At 41.2% G+C, this 18421-nt stretch overlaps 1 protein-coding gene across 1 annotated transcript in view; it reads left to right on the top strand.

The window, feature by feature from the left end:
- OSBPL6 (oxysterol binding protein like 6) overlaps nucleotides 1–18421 on the top strand; it is a 90117-nt gene that overhangs the window by 57284 nt on the left and 14412 nt on the right. Inside the window, exons 12-16 of the mRNA XM_081899550.1 lie at nucleotides 2155–2229; nucleotides 8350–8515; nucleotides 9451–9581; nucleotides 13352–13459; nucleotides 17186–17323. Coding sequence (XP_081755676.1) covers nucleotides 2155–2229; nucleotides 8350–8515; nucleotides 9451–9581; nucleotides 13352–13459; nucleotides 17186–17323 — 618 coding nt within the window. The remainder of the gene's footprint in view (nucleotides 1–2154; nucleotides 2230–8349; nucleotides 8516–9450; nucleotides 9582–13351; nucleotides 13460–17185; nucleotides 17324–18421) is intronic.

Below are 18421 nucleotides of genomic sequence, written 5' to 3'. Positions count from 1 at the left end.
TTTCTCTGGGCTGTAATGGAAGAGTGACTCATTGAGAGGAAATTTCCAGAGAATGTTCCAAAGTCTCAGAAACTCTAAAGCAACAGTGGGGAACCTGCCGCCCTCTATATGTTACCGAACTACAGTTTCCATCCTTCCAACAAAATCCCCACCTCAGGTCTAAAGCCCCAGAAGCTGGTCAGTCTGCCTTCTGACCATCCTTCCTTTTCTCACATAGAGGCTTTAATCCAGAGGTGTGTGCAAATGACCCACAAACTCCTGAATTGCCTTAGAAGTTATGATGCAAAGTTTTGCACAGGGAGTCAGTAGTCGGGTTCATTGCTTTCCAATGCAACCAGAAAAGAACACAAGAGGTTATAAGAAGAAGAGGGGCTGCAACATTTTAAAACTGCATTTTACGTTGTATAGTTTGCAACTCTTGGTATGTTTATCTATAATTTAGTACCATATTTTTTTTTAGATAATTCATAGTTTTCATTAGTTCTTACTAGATCCTTGTGAGATTCACATGCTGCAAGAGTTTTAAAATATTGTCTCTCTCTCAAAGAAGGAACACTGATAATTTGAAGGAAGTGCAGATTGGTCAGAAAAGCTTGCAGTCAAATTTAAATTTCCTTATCTCTGCCCCAAGTCCTATGTTAACATCTTCACGGGAACTTTCTGACTTGCTAATGCTTGTTTTCATGTTGAATGAAATTAATTTGAAGGCCTGTTTAGGGAGGGAAGCAAGGGCCTTGGAAAGCCACGTGGAAAAAAACAAACTTATTGGTATATTCAGCCTGTGAACGTATTGCTCTCTGTTACATGTGATGTTATGTTTCTCATGTATGGCTCACAAGAATCGAAAGAGAAGCTCCTGGTTATAATTGAGAGCCTATTTAAACTGAACTTGTGGACCCAGGAGAGAGTGAATGAGTCTGTGGCTCGTGCATGCTCTCGCCTCTTCCTCATGCCCTGTTCTTGGATAAAAAACACTACCTGATCCTGCACATTATCAGCTTTACCTGTACCTAGGCTATCTCAGAACTCCTATCTGTTCACTTCTTTCAATTGAGGGACAACTTGACAAAGTAAAGCTAGGAGGATCAGGAGGTTTTTGCATGCCTAAGATTTGTTCCCTTTTCCTGGACTGAGAAAAGAATATCTCACTTCTTTTGGAAGGTACAGCCTGCAGACAGTGATTTAAATAAGTGCTTGTCTGCCATCCTTGACATTCTTTTAGGAATAATGCAGAATATGTTGGAATGAATGAATAGGTTGATCATTCAAAAAACAGCAACGCAGAAGTAAAGGAATGTTGAATAGCTGGTCTGGGTGAAACTTGTAGCAGATTGCAGTCTCAGGTGGCATAAAGTTTTATGCAGAGAAATTCTTAGTTGCCAAACAGCTTTAGTTAGCTTACAATGTCTAGTAGACCTGCATGCTGAGAGAACAGCATTCTGGGTGATTTCCGCTACATTGTGTAATGTAATTGAACTGTATCCAAATTTTGGATTTTTGTCGTCTTTTCATCCCATAGCCTCCTGTTGTTGTTTTTTATTTGCCTGCCAAATAACATGCATACATTATGGACATGCAGTTGTAGTTCACAACTATCAAATGCCATCAGGAACCTTTTAATAGCCAATTATTCTTAATGTATCTTGCACGTGTGTGAATAAGAAAAGCGTAGGCCCTAAATGCAGCACAAAGTGATTGCAATGGCCTTAAGCAAACATCGCTTTTGTGCTGGATTTAGACCACACTATTTGATGCCAAAAAGTTTTCTGCTTCTTACTATTAGGACCAATTACTTTCCACCTGTTTGCAAAAGAAGAATGGTCACTTTATAGCAGCTGGGTAGTGGTGCTGCAACGGTTTGTTCAGTGGCTTCACCGTGTCCTCTAATTGTCAGTCAGTCTGTAATGAACTGAGTTAGAAACCTACTCTGTGTAGCTTATCATGGGGCTAACTGGGGGTGAGGTACACATAGCGGAACAACTTGGTGACTCCCTTTTCCTCAGTTTTTCCTCAGTTGCACTGCAGATTGGCCCTTTGTAGAAGCAAAGCAGTTGGAAGAACGTCCTCCTCTTTTTCTCTGACTGTCTTTCCTGAGTTCCCATCATCCTTTTCCCCTTCTTTCTGCTTCCCTGTTCTTTTCCCGTTCACTGTCAGGAAGGGACAGCACTGAAAAGCCAGTTCAGTACCGCGCGGCGTCGCCAGAGACTAGCAGATGCAGTGGCTACAACAGTGAGTGGATTTAACAGTCAAGGCGCATAGAAGCTTTAAAGATGGGAAGCTGCAGACATTGCTGTAGATGTGCTGGTGGCGCTCATGACACTCCGGGGAGCATGGGAAGGGTGAGGTTGGAAGGCTAAGCTGCGTCACTTCTTCTTCTTTAAGTGTTTGTGGGCTCACAAACCGTCTAACTTGTGCATGTTTACAGTGCAACCAAGTAAAAAGGAGAAAAAATGCACGAAATCTAGCCAAACCTAAGCTCTTTCAGGTCTAAATGATTCCAGCTTAAAATGTGTATGTTTATCTGTATGTTTAGTGTGTAACCATTTTGGACACTGCTCTCTGAACCAAAGTCTGGTTTTGGGTTGTTTTGTTTTTGTATGCATGGTGCACTTTGCTATGTGCAAAAGAGTGAAAAGGAGTTCTCTTTGGCAGCATATCTTCACTGTTGATTAAAAGCAGTCTTACCGCTGCTTTTTCATAGTGTGGCTATTTTTGGATCCTTTACTCAGAGAACTCTAAAAAACAACATACCAATAACTCTGTTTAAGCTGTTTGCACATGCTTATCTCTATATGCTGAGATTAATGACCATCCAACCACTGTCCTTTAGCATCTAGGTGTGGAGAAAGAGCGAGAAATACCCAACAATTGACCTCCCCATTTCTTGTCCTTAGCAGAGTGAAAGAGGGAGGATAGGAGCAGCCAATGAGAATTTGGGGTTTGAGGGAAATGGCTTCCCCATGCCAATGCAGTGTGCAAGAGGAAATGAGAGCTTTAATTAAATTCTATTTAATTATTTTACTTAAGCTATTTTGGGGAACACTTCTGGATCAAAAGGTGGGGTGGAAATAATCAGACAAATAAAATATGCATAACAGGAGGCACCGTGTATATAAAAAAGGATGGACTTTGGCAGAGAAATGATACACGAGAAGCCATGCTAAGTCATGTCAGAGCCTGACTTTATCCTGTTAGTATGCTTATTTATACTTATTTAGAATAAAATTTATAACCAGCTTTCTGACTCCATATGGAGGTGTCCAAAATGGCTGACAGCAAATATTTTTAAAAAGAATAAAATAACAAAACCAACAATAATAAAAATATCAAAGTATGACATAGGCTTATACTAGGAAAAGTGATTGTCTATGTTTAAGGTTCTAATGCTCATTTGAGAGTAGGTATTTTTTTAAAAAAAACAACACTCAGAGGGTCTTACTTATGAGTAAAGATTCTTAGACTGGAAGAATCTTTGCACTGTAATTCTGTTAAGCGACTGTTTTAATCAAGAAAGCAGAAGAGGAGTACAGTAGTTACCAGGCCCATAAATAAATTCAATCATGCTATATTATATTGCATAAGTTTTATTTATGTTCCATCATCTCAAAAAGTCATATTACTGCCACACCAATTGTATTTTACTTTGGTTTTTTTTTATAAAAAAAGCAGTTAGACTTCTGGTGGAAGAAAAATTTAAATAAACAAATCAAAGTGTGTATTCTTTGGCTTCTTTGAAGAGTTGGAATAGCAGAATGTTCACCTAATTCAGTAGTTCAAATGAAAGTAGACGTATTTACTTCGGCCTACGGTAACATGGTTGCGTAAGGTTGACACAATGAATCTGAATTGTCAGGAAATGAGGATACCTGAGAGCTGGCTAGCAAGAGGTCCTTGATATTTCATTGAAATAACAAATTGCCACTCAAGCCAAATTGCACATTGACGGAAAGTGATGTTAATATTCAAGGGATGAACGCATTTATTTTAATTTACCACCCACCCTTCGCATACTATGCCAGGATAGCATTCAGATAAATGAATAAAACAGTACAATAAAATGATATAACCACCACCGCCCCAGCAACACTCAATCCATAAACCACACTGAATCATAACCAACTCTTAAAACCATCTGTTGAATATGCTTGGATGTCTGGACAAATTAAAAATGTCTCTGCCTGGTGCCAGAAATATATCAGAGTTGGCTTCAGGCAATGTTTCCATGGGAAGAACACCCCCAATATATGGCATTAGAACTACTGAAGGACCCTTCTCCAATCACTAAACTCCACTTCCGTTGGCAGTAGGACTTGGGGGACAGCCTGTGGTAAAAAAAGCAAGCTTCAGGCAATCTTGTGGGGTAGAAAGTGTGTGGTTCTTTGGGTAACCAGGCCAAGTTAGGGCTTTATAGGTAACAACCAATGCTTCAGTTGAGCCCAGAATCACATCCCAGTGGTCATTTAGAGGGGAGTGTTAATACTTGAATCAGCTTTTCAGGAATGAATGTGCATATTAATGTACAACTGTGCTACTTTTTAAAAAATGGGGGGGGGGGGAAATCAGAGCAGGCTACTGCACCAAGCCAAAAAATGCTGTGAACATGTATCTGAAAATGGAGCTTGTGAAAGATGGGGAGCAAACGAGAAAATGAGTGTAGCGGCGGAAGCAGAGCTGAACGGTACGCTTGGGAAGCATTCTTTAGGTAGGTAGGTAATGTGGAGTAGGAGATTAAGGCGGTAACTGTAGCTTTAAGGTATCCCCTGGGTGAGCAGATAATGGCTGTGCAAGACAACATTGTAGTGGACCCACTTTGAGATGGGGGCGGGGGGAAATAGCCAAATAGCTGATTGTTATGGAAGGCAGTGCTGCAACTGAGAAAGGTGCAGCCATGTTGTGAATGGCAAGCAAGCACTTAATACCACACATACATATGTGTGCACCCTAAAATTATAATATGTGTATCTTCCAGGCCTACTGGAGCCAAGGTTTTACCCACCTCAGCATGAAAGTATAAGGTGTGGTGAACCACTGGCCTTCCGGATGTTGTTGAATTATAACTCCCATCATCCCTGACCGCTGGCCATGCTTGCTGGGGCTGATGGGAGTTGTAGTTTAGTAACATCTGGAGGGCCACACCTGTGATTCACAGCGTCTATATTCAGTTGATCGAATCTTTGATTAACAAGCTGAGATCTAAAACTAAGACTCCTGCATGTCACATGAGCTGAGAAACAAGCCAGGAAGCCCCAGTTCACCAGGGAACCAGAGCTTTTTATGTCCAGACTGGGAAACTATGCTGAATGGTTTCCAAATGAAACATGATATGGTTTAAAGTTAACTTAAGCCAAGATTTGATTGTCCAAATACTGCCAGCATTGTATATTTCTCACATACTTTTTTTTACCTATTTCTTTTCCAAATTTGGTGTTGAATTTAATTGTCAAAATCTTTTGGCCTCTATTTTGAGTCCCAATTTGCCACATTAACTCTTGGATTTAAAGCAATTGCGTAATGCTCTCTAGCCACACCCTCATTCCAGATGTTTGGTCTAATTTCCAGGTGCTATACCAAAAAAATAATAATCATTTGCCTCCTCTGCCTCTCATAGTTGGAAGGGAGGTTACTATGGTAATCTGAATGACTAACGTAGTATTTGGGCTTTGCCTTTTTGTTAAATACTTAGAGGTAAAGCAATCTATATATCCCCTGAACATGGATCATCATTATTAAATAAAATTGAGGCACCAATAGCCTCTTCCTCATGTGATTAAGTTCGTTTCAGGTGTTCCAATATTTGCATTCATTCATTTTTGAAAATTCATGTACATTAGCTGGAGGCTAATGTGCCTCTTAGATGTGTGTACGCGCTTTGTTGGCAAACGAGAACTTTCCTGGTTTTTCATCCTACCCTCACATCCTTGAGTAACATAGAATGCCACTTTCAAAGTTTATTTCAGCATGGGGAGCAAATGGCTGACTAGCAGCAAGTGCTTCCTTTACAGAAGGACCTGCAACAGCTCCTCCTACCGCCCATTTGCATCCTGGGTATTGGCAGCCAGTGTACACTAAATTAGAATCTTGCATTTTTAGCAGAAATATTTCTGTTTGCCCTTCTTTTCATAGAACCCCCCCAGGGATCAAATGCATGAGCTTCCTTAGTCTTTGCCTCCTCCTGCACCACTCTCAGCAGAGTTATTCATGCACTGATGGCAGCTGCTTCCTCAGATTCCACTTCCACCTTGAGAGAACAGCATACCTTCTGTGACCTTAGCTTTCCATCTTATGAGTGCCTTTCCCTGGCACACTGGCTTATAGAGTTGGTCTTTCAGAAACTGCCACTTTAAAACACTGAAAGTAGATTAAGATTTCCCTTCCTAGTTTATCTCTTTCTAGGTTCTCCCTTGAGCTTTTTTTTCTCACAGTTTACAGCTCCTAGGTTGCTGCTGTTTGGTTTCAGCCATAATAATCCTAATGAATGGTGCTATCCAATTGTGTTCTCCTGCCTGTGCAAACCGACTTCTGTTTGTGCGAGCAAGACTTCCTCTTCCTTTTCTGCACACCCTCAAAATTTGTTCTAGAGGGTTGGGGACCCTCTGGAGCAGATTTGGGCTGCCGTATGGAGGGATAGGATGGGGGATATCCCATCCTTTGGCATGATGTTGGATCTCATCTGAAAAGGGCAAAGTTACACACTTGAAGGAAGTGGATCAAGAATTGAGATCAAAGCTTGTTTGCAAAAAGAAGGCTATTCTAAGGAATTGTTAAAGAGAGAATTTTAGTTTAGTATGAACTCTAATTGTAATACAAGGATACTATGTTCCTGTGGTAATACTGGAAGTTCCTCTGGGAAAGGAAAACACTCCTTTTGATTGTTGTTTAAACAACCAAAAAAAGAAGGAGGCATTCCATTTTTTCTAATCTAAATTTAACTCAGGTTCAAAGTTAGTGTTTTTCATATAGCTGAATGGAAGAAATGTATTAACATAAAGTGCCAATGTTAAGAGACTGGGTAGCAGTAGAAGAGCTGCAATAAATATGTGGGCAGAATAAGATGTAATCAACTGATGAATTAAAACTTTACATTATATACTGTGCAAGTCCGGGTTCCTGAAAGAACTGGAGAAAATTGTATTCTAAGAAGTTCCTACTGGTTAGGGCCAATGAATCCATTGTCTCTTGAAATGTAAAGTAATATGACTTTTTACGCTGGTCCTGTTGAGGATATTTCAAAAGCATGTGATATATTTTGTAACACCCCCCCCCAAAGAAATTGACATTTAAATTACATGAACTATTTGGACAACAATGTAATTTAACATTTGACTTCATATTCAAGTGCCGAATTGGGTTGCAAGTTCGTTCACAAAAATGCTTGAACATTGGGCCGCGGAATGCACCTAAGGCTGATTGCATTTTGTCTTGCATGTCATCACTGAATAGTTTATATATTATTTTTAAAAAGCACTGCAGATGTGTGCATGATGCTTATATGTTTGTGTGTATTCTGTGTAATAAAAAAAAGCAATGTGAGAAAGCACACACATATATACACAAACATATTTCTTAGAAGGGAATGAAAAGTGGAGGTGGTATAATAAATTGTGTCTTAAAGACATGATTCAAGATTGTCTCTCTGTGCGTTGTATATACACAATGTGTAGATAAATACAACAAATTAAATTGACATTCTACATTAATAGACAGGCACTCAATGCATCCAGCTTCACATTTTGTGATTTGTAGATGTACTAATGCCGTATATTATATATCCATTTCCCCATTTACCAACACTTTCATAAATCTGTTCATAATTCTTCTTTGGCGATGTTTAGCCATGTTTTTAGTTTGCTGGAGAAAATAGTACTGTTCAAATCTTCTTCTTTTCACAGTAGCTGCTAATACATTATTCATACATGTTTGGAAGGCCAGACTACAAATTTAGTAAAGTTTTCTCTCCTAAAATGCCTCCCTTCACTTTTCTGATTTCCACTGAATGATTCTCGAAGACACTTGAAGCTCTATTATTTAATGTCCCACACTGAATATTTGGTTGGTTGTGTTTGGCTTTACTTAGAAAGCACTGTTCCTTTTTATGTTACAAGCTGTAACTGCAAGTTTAAATTGAAATCCTATTCCTCATAAATTAACGCTTATAACACATCAACATTGATTTCAGGGAAGGAGCAGAACTCCTGCTTTGAGGGAGATTAAAAAGATACCTCTTGGCAGCAGTGCCACGACTCATAAATATTAAGCGCTATGGTAAAGTGAGAAAAGTCTTACAGTGCTGTGCCAGATGTTCTGTGGAAGAAAGATACAGTCCCTTGTATCTGTTGCTTTCCAATTTAGGTTCCTTTCAGCGCTACAATGTCTCCTGTTCGCCTGCATTCATCCAATCCTAATCTTTGTGCAGACATCGAATTTCAGTCTCCTCCAAGCCATGCATCTGACCCTCTGGAAAGCTCCACGGACTACCTGAAACTCCAAGAAGAGTTTTGCCTCATGGCACAGAAAGGTAATTGTATGCGTAACAGCAGCATCTCAGTGGAAATAACCTTTGATACAGAGTAGGCTAGCTTTGGGCCAAGGCATTGTGTGTGTTGATTATTTCATTTGGGAGAAACTGAAGCTAGCATGTTGAATGTGCAGCTGCCAAAGCTTTCTCTCTTATCCCGTTAAGTTGCGGAAGATCCCTTGTGTTTTACTTTTCAACTATTTCAGCTGTGCTTCTCACACAGATTTTGCACACAGATGCAGTCGCAAGGAAGCGATTTCTTGCAGTACGGGTATGAATATTGCAAGTTTGCAAGGTGATGGCTTGCAAAAAAATTTCACCTGATCAGCACCCACTTGTTATGCCATGTTTTAAAATTCTAGCCGAAGATGTACAAGTTGTTGGCTCTTATAGTCTGAGTCTAAAAATAAAGACACCCCCCCAAATTTTTTTTTGCACTGAACCCTTTGAATTATCACAGTGATAAATGACAGGAAAAATGACCAGCCCTTCAGAAGTTTGGGGAATCATGTAGCATGGAGATATGCTTTAAAGAACAGAATATAAATATGCTTGACCTGAGTGGCTCACCCCCCTTCCCCCTATTTTGCAGGGTGTGTGAAAATACCCTGAATATTTGAGAAGTAGCCGTAGTTGATGAGAGAAAAATAGACTAAACTGATTTTGCACTCTGTGAGGAATAATGGCACTGTAGGCTCCACTGTGTACATGAGGACAAAACTCCAGCCATGGCTAATGGCCGTTTTTCATACGTGGTTATCCAAAGTAGGGCATATGGAAGTTCGGAAGTGATAGGCTCGGCCCATCAAAATCTGCATCTTGTTTCTGTAGCATTGGGAACTGCACTGTGCAAAATGTTCGCTGATACATATTTTTTGTAAGTTGCATGCAGAGGTCTGTGGTGTATACCAGAGACATTTCTGTTTTCTCCCCAGTACATTCTCTTCTGAAGTCTGCCTTCAACAGCATAGCAATAGAGAAGGAGAAACTTAAGCAGATGGTTTCAGAACATGATTTCGCTGGACACAATACACAGATAACATGTCTCAGGCAATCCCTCTCGCAGGTATGATCTTGCATGGCAATTTGCTACGTTTTCAGATGGTTGGTTTTGGAAATACCGTGATTTGTAACTGTTGTTTGCCACAGGTGGTAAATGCCATGTGTGGCATTGCTTTCCATAAATGCCAGATAACTCTCTAAAAACAAGTGACAAAATCAAATGTTACGATACTGATGAATTCCTGTCCTGATCTACCCTATACTTTCAAACATAATGGGGTTAGGGATTATGAAGAAGAAGAAAAATACAGATAAAGGCAACTTCTTGTCCAGATACTAGGGTGTTTTTTTTATACAAAAAACAACAACACAAAAAACCAAAACAAAACACCACAACCTAGATAAATATAGAAATAAAGCATGGGATGGTATGCAAAATTGTACACTATTAATATCACATTACATTTTGAATTATTTTGTTCAATACAGAGTATAATATAGGTTGAGGCGTCCAGTGTTGCATAATCACAAAGAAACTAGTCTGTGGGTGCTGGTTCCGTTAGAAAAACTTTAATCAAATAAAAGATAACTTGTTTTTCCCACTTCAGGTTCAGTTCAGTATGTTCCTTCTATTGCATCACTTGCATGTCTATAGCTGTAAAATTGAGCCTGCAGCAGGACTAACTTTATGGCCTTGGGACCCCAAGTAGTATTCTCATTTCATCAAAACTGCATATATTAATGTTGGAGCAGCAGTATCCTGCATGCTTGCCATCTTTGAGCTTGCCTCATCTTACAATAAAATCTACACCCACCCCAGTTATGCAGGAAAGCGAGGCCAATCTCATTGACCCACCCTGGTAGCTTTATCCAGTTTTGTCCATGTGTATGTACACAAACACACAAGATAATTTCACAATTTTCAGTTCAGCTAACCAGACAGAACTCAGTTCAGTCTTTGAAGAACTGCGCTTCTACCCAGTTTGCTTTCACTATAAAGCTTAATTGAGCTAAGGATTTATTCACTAGAGTATAACTGAGGACTGTGGCATCAGTTGAACTGCTTCACTTAACCAGGATAATGGTATTCTGTTGCTTAACCTCTGTTCTGTCATCTTGCTCTCAGCAGTGTTCTGCTTCATACAATGTCGCCACCTTTTCTTGTTATGTCACCTGATACCACGCTTAGTCTATGGTCTCCTTCAGTTGTCCTCTTTTTCTATGGTCTCCTTCGGTATCCAGAATAGATATTTTTCCCTATGTTGCGAAAAGATAGGCAGAGAACAAGTGGGGGAAGACAGCAGCTCATCGTATGCGTCATATGCTAATTCTTGAGTCCATTTGGATTCTATTCTCTTGTCTTCTGTCTCTGTTTTATCTGCGCAAGTGGCACTTTCTTTGGAGAGGACAGCTGCCAATATACTTGTTTCTAAAGAACCAGGAACACTGTCCTGTGCAAATTAATAGTAGTAGTGTCGTGTGTTTGCAAGGTTTTCGTCATGAGAATTGAATTAAAATCTTGAAATGGCCAAACCATTTCCCCCCTTTTATTGTGCTTTAGCCAAGAACTTGCTTGTCAAAGCATGCATTTTTGTTTCCAGTGTAGAATCCACTGGATTCCGAAGAATTCTAGCTTTCTCTTCATATGAGGAGCTTATTTTCTGTAGAAGAACATCAAATCTCTGAGATTAGAAAAAGAAGCTTCCAGTTAGCACATCAAATGTTCATTCCTTACAAGTCTGTGTGTGTGTGTGTGCGCGCGTGTCTTTCGCAGTCTCAGCTTCTTTGCACCTCCAGTACTGCTTTCCAAAATCTCATCAGTCCTTTTCCTGCTTTCTCACTGCTGTTGCTCCACATTTTGCTGTTGCAGTACTTAAATTAGTACAGGTAGTGCTGTCTAAATTAAAGAGGTACGAAATTCATACCTAATGAATTAAACCTGACTGGCTTTTTAAAATAATCAAATTAAATATTAAATAATATGGACATTTTGCATGCTTTACCTCATTTGCCGCAAACCTGCAGAGCTTTGACTTTCCGTGTTGCAGTACTTTCTTTTTGACTCGTGGCAAACGAATGCACTTTAGTTGATTAATTACTGTGTTTGCTTCTTCCTGCCTGTTTGCATAAGGGTTGGTGACTATTTGCCCAGCTTCATTAGACTGCAGGGAATGCAGGCAGTGGCCAGTCAAAGCAGAAAGCAGATAGGAACAGGACCTTGGACAGTTCCTAGGGGTGCTGCTAAGACAGCTACAGACATAAAGCTGTTACCCCTTCAAGGAACTAGTGCCAGCTGATCAGATCTAGTGTCCCAGCTTCCACCTTCCTGGAGAATCTGGCTGAATAAGGCTCTTGCCTTATGTTGCAGAATTTGACTTCTGCACGACTGGAGGAAAAAAAATAGTATGCAGAGGAGTCATCCTCTGATTAAGACCATGGTAGAGAACTCTGTTTTATTGCTAGGTTCTATAGAGCAGGTATTTTCAATCTTTTCTGACACAGGATCCACTTTTAATCCAAACATGCAAATGGGGACCCATTTCCTAACCTTTTAGTGCTGGTAGTGCTCTTGTAGCAAACCACCAGTTGAAGACCAATGCTTTCTGACGAAATAGCCTGAACCTCATATCCATCTGAGTCCTCCATTGCCTGCTGTAGGTTATGACATGAGTTGGGAAGCGTAAACTATTTCTGCTCCTCTATTACGTCTTCATTTATGTCAGTAATATGGGATGATACGCTATAGACAATATCAGTGTATCATCCCATACACTGTTGAGATGCTAAAGGATTATAAGCATGACCCATTAACTTATCAGTATTTTTTATGCTGTGCGAGCTGCACAGAGCATTCAAGAGGATAGACTGGTCTTGTTGGGTGACCTTAAATAAATGTAAAGGCTGACTCGTGCTTATTGAATTCAGAAGCAAATACAACAGCTTCAATGGCAAAACATACAACCATTTGCTGTGACTGGTGCTTGTCTTCCAAATAATCAGGTTCCCCTGAAGCAAACACAACTAGGGTTTCTTCTTTCATTGTCTTATAGAATCTAACAAAGCAAGGAAAGGCTAAAGGTGTGTCTACTTTTCTGGCAGCCCAGTCCCATGCATTTTTAGACAATAAGTCCCACCAAGTAGCTTACTCCAGAGCAAAGATGTGGGGGATTGTAATCTTGGGGCCAAACACAAGGAGATTCCCACTTAAAAAACAACAACACTGAAGTGTCACTATGGATGTGCTGTACTTTTGATTGGAAGAGAAAGGAGGGGTTTATAATCCTTTCTCCATGTTCCTTTCTCACCAGGTAAAATGATGTAGGAACCTAATATCTTTTCCTTCACCGGTGGAAAAGAGGCTGGGCGTTGGGTGGTAATTTTGACTAGAAAAATGTCTCAGAAGGAAAGGGCTAATCAACCCCGCTTCTCCACTACTATTTGTATCTTAGCTCCTCATATGTATAAATTTAATTGATCACATTTATTCCACCTCTTCCCTTTGGCCATAAACTTGTTTAAAGTGAGGAGGGATGCAGACCTCTATCAAGGAAACCTCAGCGTACTCACCAAATTACCATCCCTTTTTCTATGGAAGAAAGCCAGAATAGTTAAATGAGTTTAATTTGACTTAAGATAGGTAGTGGAAACATACCTAACCAGAACTGCTGGACATAATACTAATGGTTGGAGGAAAAAAGTTAGTTGCTTAGAAGTACCATCCATATAATGTAACACTATGGTTCTGGCCCGAATATAGGGTACAGCAGTGGTTTGACTCTGCTTTGTGCTGTCTTGTACATTTGAAATTAAATATTTAATTTTTGTTATTTTAAGGCTATCAACCAGAATGCTGAACTAAGGAGTCGCTTGAACAGAATACATTCAGAGTCTGTTATTTGTGATCAGGTTGTCAGTGTAAATATTATCCCTAGTCCTGATGAGGTAAGACTTTGTCATTGCTCTAATGGACTTACAGTAGTCAAAACCCGCTAATTATCACTAATGACTAAATCATTCTCTTTGGCAAAGCTGGCAAGCATTGGGTCAGGCTCATTTCAGGAAATTTTCCAGTAGCATTGATGAAAGTAATGAGCTGTAGTTCATGTGAGATTCCTTTTGGAAATCTGAGAAGTGGAAGGTTTGGTGTTAGCATTTGAAGAATACAAATTAGCCCTGTTTCTGGTGCATTTGTATTTAAGTAAGCAAGCAGCCAAGAATCCATAAGAAGAGCCTTGCTGGACCAGACTAGTTTAGTCAAATGGTCTTTTTCCCATAATGCACCACTAGCTCTGTTTCCTGGACTTGAGGGCAAGAAACCTCACCCTCAGACCACCCCATTCCCAGCAACAGGTATTTAGAGGCAGATTGCATCTGATCCTAGGGTTGGCCTATAGCCTTCCCAACTGGTAACCTTCTCCTCTATGAGTTTTCTTCACCCCCTTGTGATGCTGTCTGGCCTAGTGGCAATCACCACAAATCTTGAAGCAGCCAATTTCATAAGCTGACTATGTGTGATATGAAGAAGGACTTCCTTTTGTTGCTTGGGACAGTCTCACCAGTCAGACTCATTTAATAACCTTGGGTTCTAGTGCTATGAGAGAGGGAGAAAGTCTTCTGACTATCCACCTTCTCCATATTGTGTATATTTTTTTAATAAACTTTTCACTCAGCTTCCCTCCCCCCCCCCCCAAAAAAAAAACCTATAGAAAGCCTTAAAAAATTGTAAGCTTTCCTCACAGGGGAGCTGCTCCAGCTCTTATAATTTTGGTTGGTCTTTACCAATTCTACAAAAAAATTCATAGATTTTGTTTGAGGTGTCACAACCAGAACTGTACTCAGTATTTCAGGTATGACCACGTCAAAGATTTGTACAAAGGCATTTCAGTATTCACATTTAAAAAAATAAAATCAGACACTTTCTTAATGATCTCTGGCATGAATACTTAGCTTTTTCATAGCCGCTGCACACTGGGTCAGCATTTTCATGGAGCAATCTGCTTCCACCCCAAGATCCCTTTCCCAGCCAGTCACATTCAGCTCAGACACCATCACTATACGTATGAACTTCAGATTTTTTTGCCACAATGTTCATCTCTTTACATTTATTGACATTGAACCACATTTGCGATTATGTTACTCGTTCAGCATTTTGTAGGCATCCTTTTTGGAGTTCTTTTGCAATCTGTTTTTCCTTTCATCATCTTCAATAATTTGGGATAATTGCAAACTTGGAAAGTTTGTTGTTCACTCCTAACTCAGGATCATTGATGAACAAGTTGAAATTTGGGTAGCATTCCACTTCTTGCATCCCTCCATTGTGAGAATTACTCATTTATTCCTACTTTCCATCCCTTTTCTTCAATAAGTTACCAATCCTCACACTTCAAATATGGAAAGATGGAAGGCAAATACATTGGTCCACATGTACTGCCATTGTTAAGAACACTAGTTATTCTTAATACTGCCTTGCTGAAATAGATTAACTGAAGTTATAATGATTGTCCAGAATAACAAACCCTATAACCGGTAGGAAAGCTTGTGTAGGGTCTGGTTTCCCTCTTTCCAATCCTCCCTTAGCCTCAACTGAGTTCCAAAATGCTGGAGAGTTCAGTTTCTTTCCAATCCTCCCTTAGCCACTACTGAGCTCCAAAATGCTGGAAAGTTTAAACATATGAGGCACACCATAAGATAATTCTTTCTGGTCTCACTGAACGCTCTGTATTTGATGATATTCAAGTTGCACCGTCTCCTCACACACCCACACCCTTTTCCTTTATTTTTCACCATTTACCATTACCATGTGCTTTTCTTATGAATCCCTTCTGCTTGGACAAAAATGGAAATTCCTTTTGGAGCCTCCTTCATTTGAAGTCAGCTTTATAGAATAGAAAACTGGAAGAATCTTCGAAGTGTATTTATATAGTCAGATATAAGTGTGTTGAGGCTACTGTATAAAAGTTGCTGAGTGCTACAAAGGCAGAGTGCCCTGAACCATTCTTGGAGTTCCAGGGCTTCTATAGCCACTGTCTTGTCTCTGTGTTAGTTGGAGTGGCCATCCCCATGGTGTGATGCTGTTTCTTGTCCCAGTCTTGTAGTCGTTGCTTATTAACTGTGTGTAATGCGAGAGGATGAGCTTTGCTACAGGAGGGAGCTAAAGGAGACATGAGCTCCAGACCTGAACTAAGGAAAACATTTACATATTCTAAATTTGAAATAGAATCATAGAATTGTAGATTTGGAAGGGTCCGCAATCTAGCCTGCAATGCAAGAATCTTTAGCCCAATGTAGGGCTTGTATTCACCACCCTGAGATTAAGAGCCCTCATACTCTACCAACTGAGCTATCCCTCAGGTAGTGAGTGGGCCTTTCCTTCTGAGGAAATGGCACTGGGAACCTGTTTGACTGAAGGGTAAGGTAAAGAACACTTCAGATAAATAGATAAGCTCCCACCTAATGACAAAGACATGGGATGCAGTTGGCGCTGTGGTCTAAACCACTGAGCCTTGGGCTTGCCAATCAAAAGGTCGGTGGTTCAAATCCCCGTGATGGGGTGAGCTCCTGTTGCTTGGTCCCAGCTCCTGCCACCCTAGCAGTTCGAAAGCACCCCAAAAAGTGCAAGTAGATTAATAGGTACCACTCCGGTGGGAAGGTAAATGGTGTTTCCGTGCACTGTTCTGGTGTTGGTGTTCCATTGTGCCAGAAGCAGCTTAGTCATGCTGGCCACATGATCTGGAAAAATTGTCTGCGGAGCGGACAAATGCCGGCTCCCTAGGCATGTAAAGCGAGATGAGCGCCGCAATCCCAGAGTCGTTCGTGACTGGACTTAACTGTCAAGGGTCCCTTTACCTAAAGACAAAGACAGGTGGTGAGTGCCAAAAGGATTGTAGTCAAAATGGGACCACTGAGAAACAAGACGAACATATCAGCAGGCTCATTTGCAGAAGCACAAAAAAATCATCCTTTTAAAAACCCTCTAAGACAAAAGAAAACCCCTGCAAGCAAACATAAAACAGCCTGACGAACCCTGAGCATGTTCAGTATCCACAAAAGGTAGAGGCAGTTGCGGAAAAAAACAACCCCTAGGACACAGTAGAATGCTAGGTTGGGAAGGAAGGAATGGTTCGAAACAGGAACAAGAACGTTTCTTTTAATAGGGGATGATGAGCTGCAACTTTTTGCTGCAGGCCACCCCTGTGTGTGCGCATACATGCAAACAAACAAGCTCAGGCTTCAGGGCATGAGAGCATTGTGCTAAAGCAGTCTTACAACATGGCTGAAGCTGAAGTGTGTCCCGTGAGGGTTGGGCCTCCCTTCCCCATCAAACACAAGGTATCATTTCAGTGCTGGAAGATGCTGGGTTTTCCTGTAGCAGAGGAACAATCTTGAGGGAAGGCATTTCTCTCTGTCCCCTGCCACACACAAAAAGGAGTTATTCGAGTGCTAGCTGGAAAAGAGGTTGTTTGCGCTCCCCTTGCAAAATGGCTTCTTTTCAACCTGAACTCTCCGTTTGCTAGAGCTTATTTTCCAAACAGGGAGGAAGGAGCGGCCATGCAGGGAAGAAGCAGGGCATCTGTCCAATAAAATATATTGATTAGGCTTGCTCTTGCTTTTTCTCTGTCATGTGTGGGCGTCTGGAGTTCATATGTGTGTGTTTTTCCCTTTTTGCAGGCAGGTGAACAGATCCATGTCAGTCTCCCACTCTCCCAGCAAGTTTCTAATGAAAGCAGGCTCTCCATGTCGGAATCTGTCTCTGAGTTCTTCGATGCGCAGGAGGTGCTTCTGTCTGCAAGCTCATCAGAAAATGAGGTTAGGCAGTGAAAGCCTGATTATTTCTTCTGCTGTGCTCTATATAATTATAATGCATTTGGGATCAAGTACCGAACTTTTGGGGACGCGGGTGGCGCTGTGGGTTAAACCACAGAGCCTAGGACTTGCCGATCAGAAGGTTGGTGGTTCGAATCCCCGCGACAGGGTGAGCTCCCGTTGCTCGGTCCCTGCTCCTGCCCACCTAGCAGTTCGAACGCACCTCAAAGTGCAAGTAGATAAATAGGTACCGTTCCGGCGGGAAGGTAAACGGCGTTTCCATGCGCTGCTCTGGTTCGCCAGAAGCGGCTTAGTCATGCTGGCTACATGACCTGGAAGCTGTACGCCGGCTCCCTCGGCCAATAAAGCGAGATGAGCGCTGCAACCCCAGAGTCAGCCACGACTGGACCTAATGGTCAGGGGTCCCTTTACCTTTACCTCTACCGAACTTTTGATCCTAATTCGGAAGGCTTGGACATGGACACAGCAGTCTCCTGGTTCAAATCACACCTCTGCTATGCGGTTAAGTTGTTGACCGTAGGCAAGGCCCTATCTCAGAATGAAATATGAGGATAATAATCCTAACCTATCACACAAAGTCCTAAGAATTAGGTGAAGCTCTTAGAACAATCTGACAGTTGCAAGAGTAGTCCCACTGATTTTTGTAGGGTTAATCTGGAGTAAAGGAACTGCTTGCCACTTAATTGCCTTGAGATCATGGCCAGAGGCAGCAATTCATGACCCATTTGCTCCACCTTCCTCCTGTCAAAAGCAGACAGCAATGTTGTGGAATGAGTGACACGTAAATTGCTACTATTGCATTTCCCCCATCTTCCGTTCTTTGGAAGGAAGTAAATTAGTATCTCAGTAGGGACGCGGGTGGCGCTGTGGGTAAAACCTCAGCGCTTAGGACTTGCCGATCGCATGGTCGGCGGTTCGAATCCCCATGGCGGGGTGAGTTCCCGTTGTTCGGTCCCAGCTCCTGCCCACCTAGCAGTTCGAAAGCACCCTTAAGTGCAAGTAGATAAATAGGGACCGCTTACCAGCGGGAAGGTAAACGGCGTTTCCGTGTGCTGCTCTGGTGCCGGTTCGCCAGAGCAG

The sequence above is a fragment of the Podarcis melisellensis genome, assembly GCF_964234715.1.
Source record: "Podarcis melisellensis genome assembly, chromosome: 1".
NCBI lineage: Eukaryota > Metazoa > Chordata > Lepidosauria > Squamata > Lacertidae > Podarcis > Podarcis melisellensis.
Note: the sequence above shows the minus strand (reverse complement) of the source record. Positions and strands in the feature narration are given on the sequence as shown.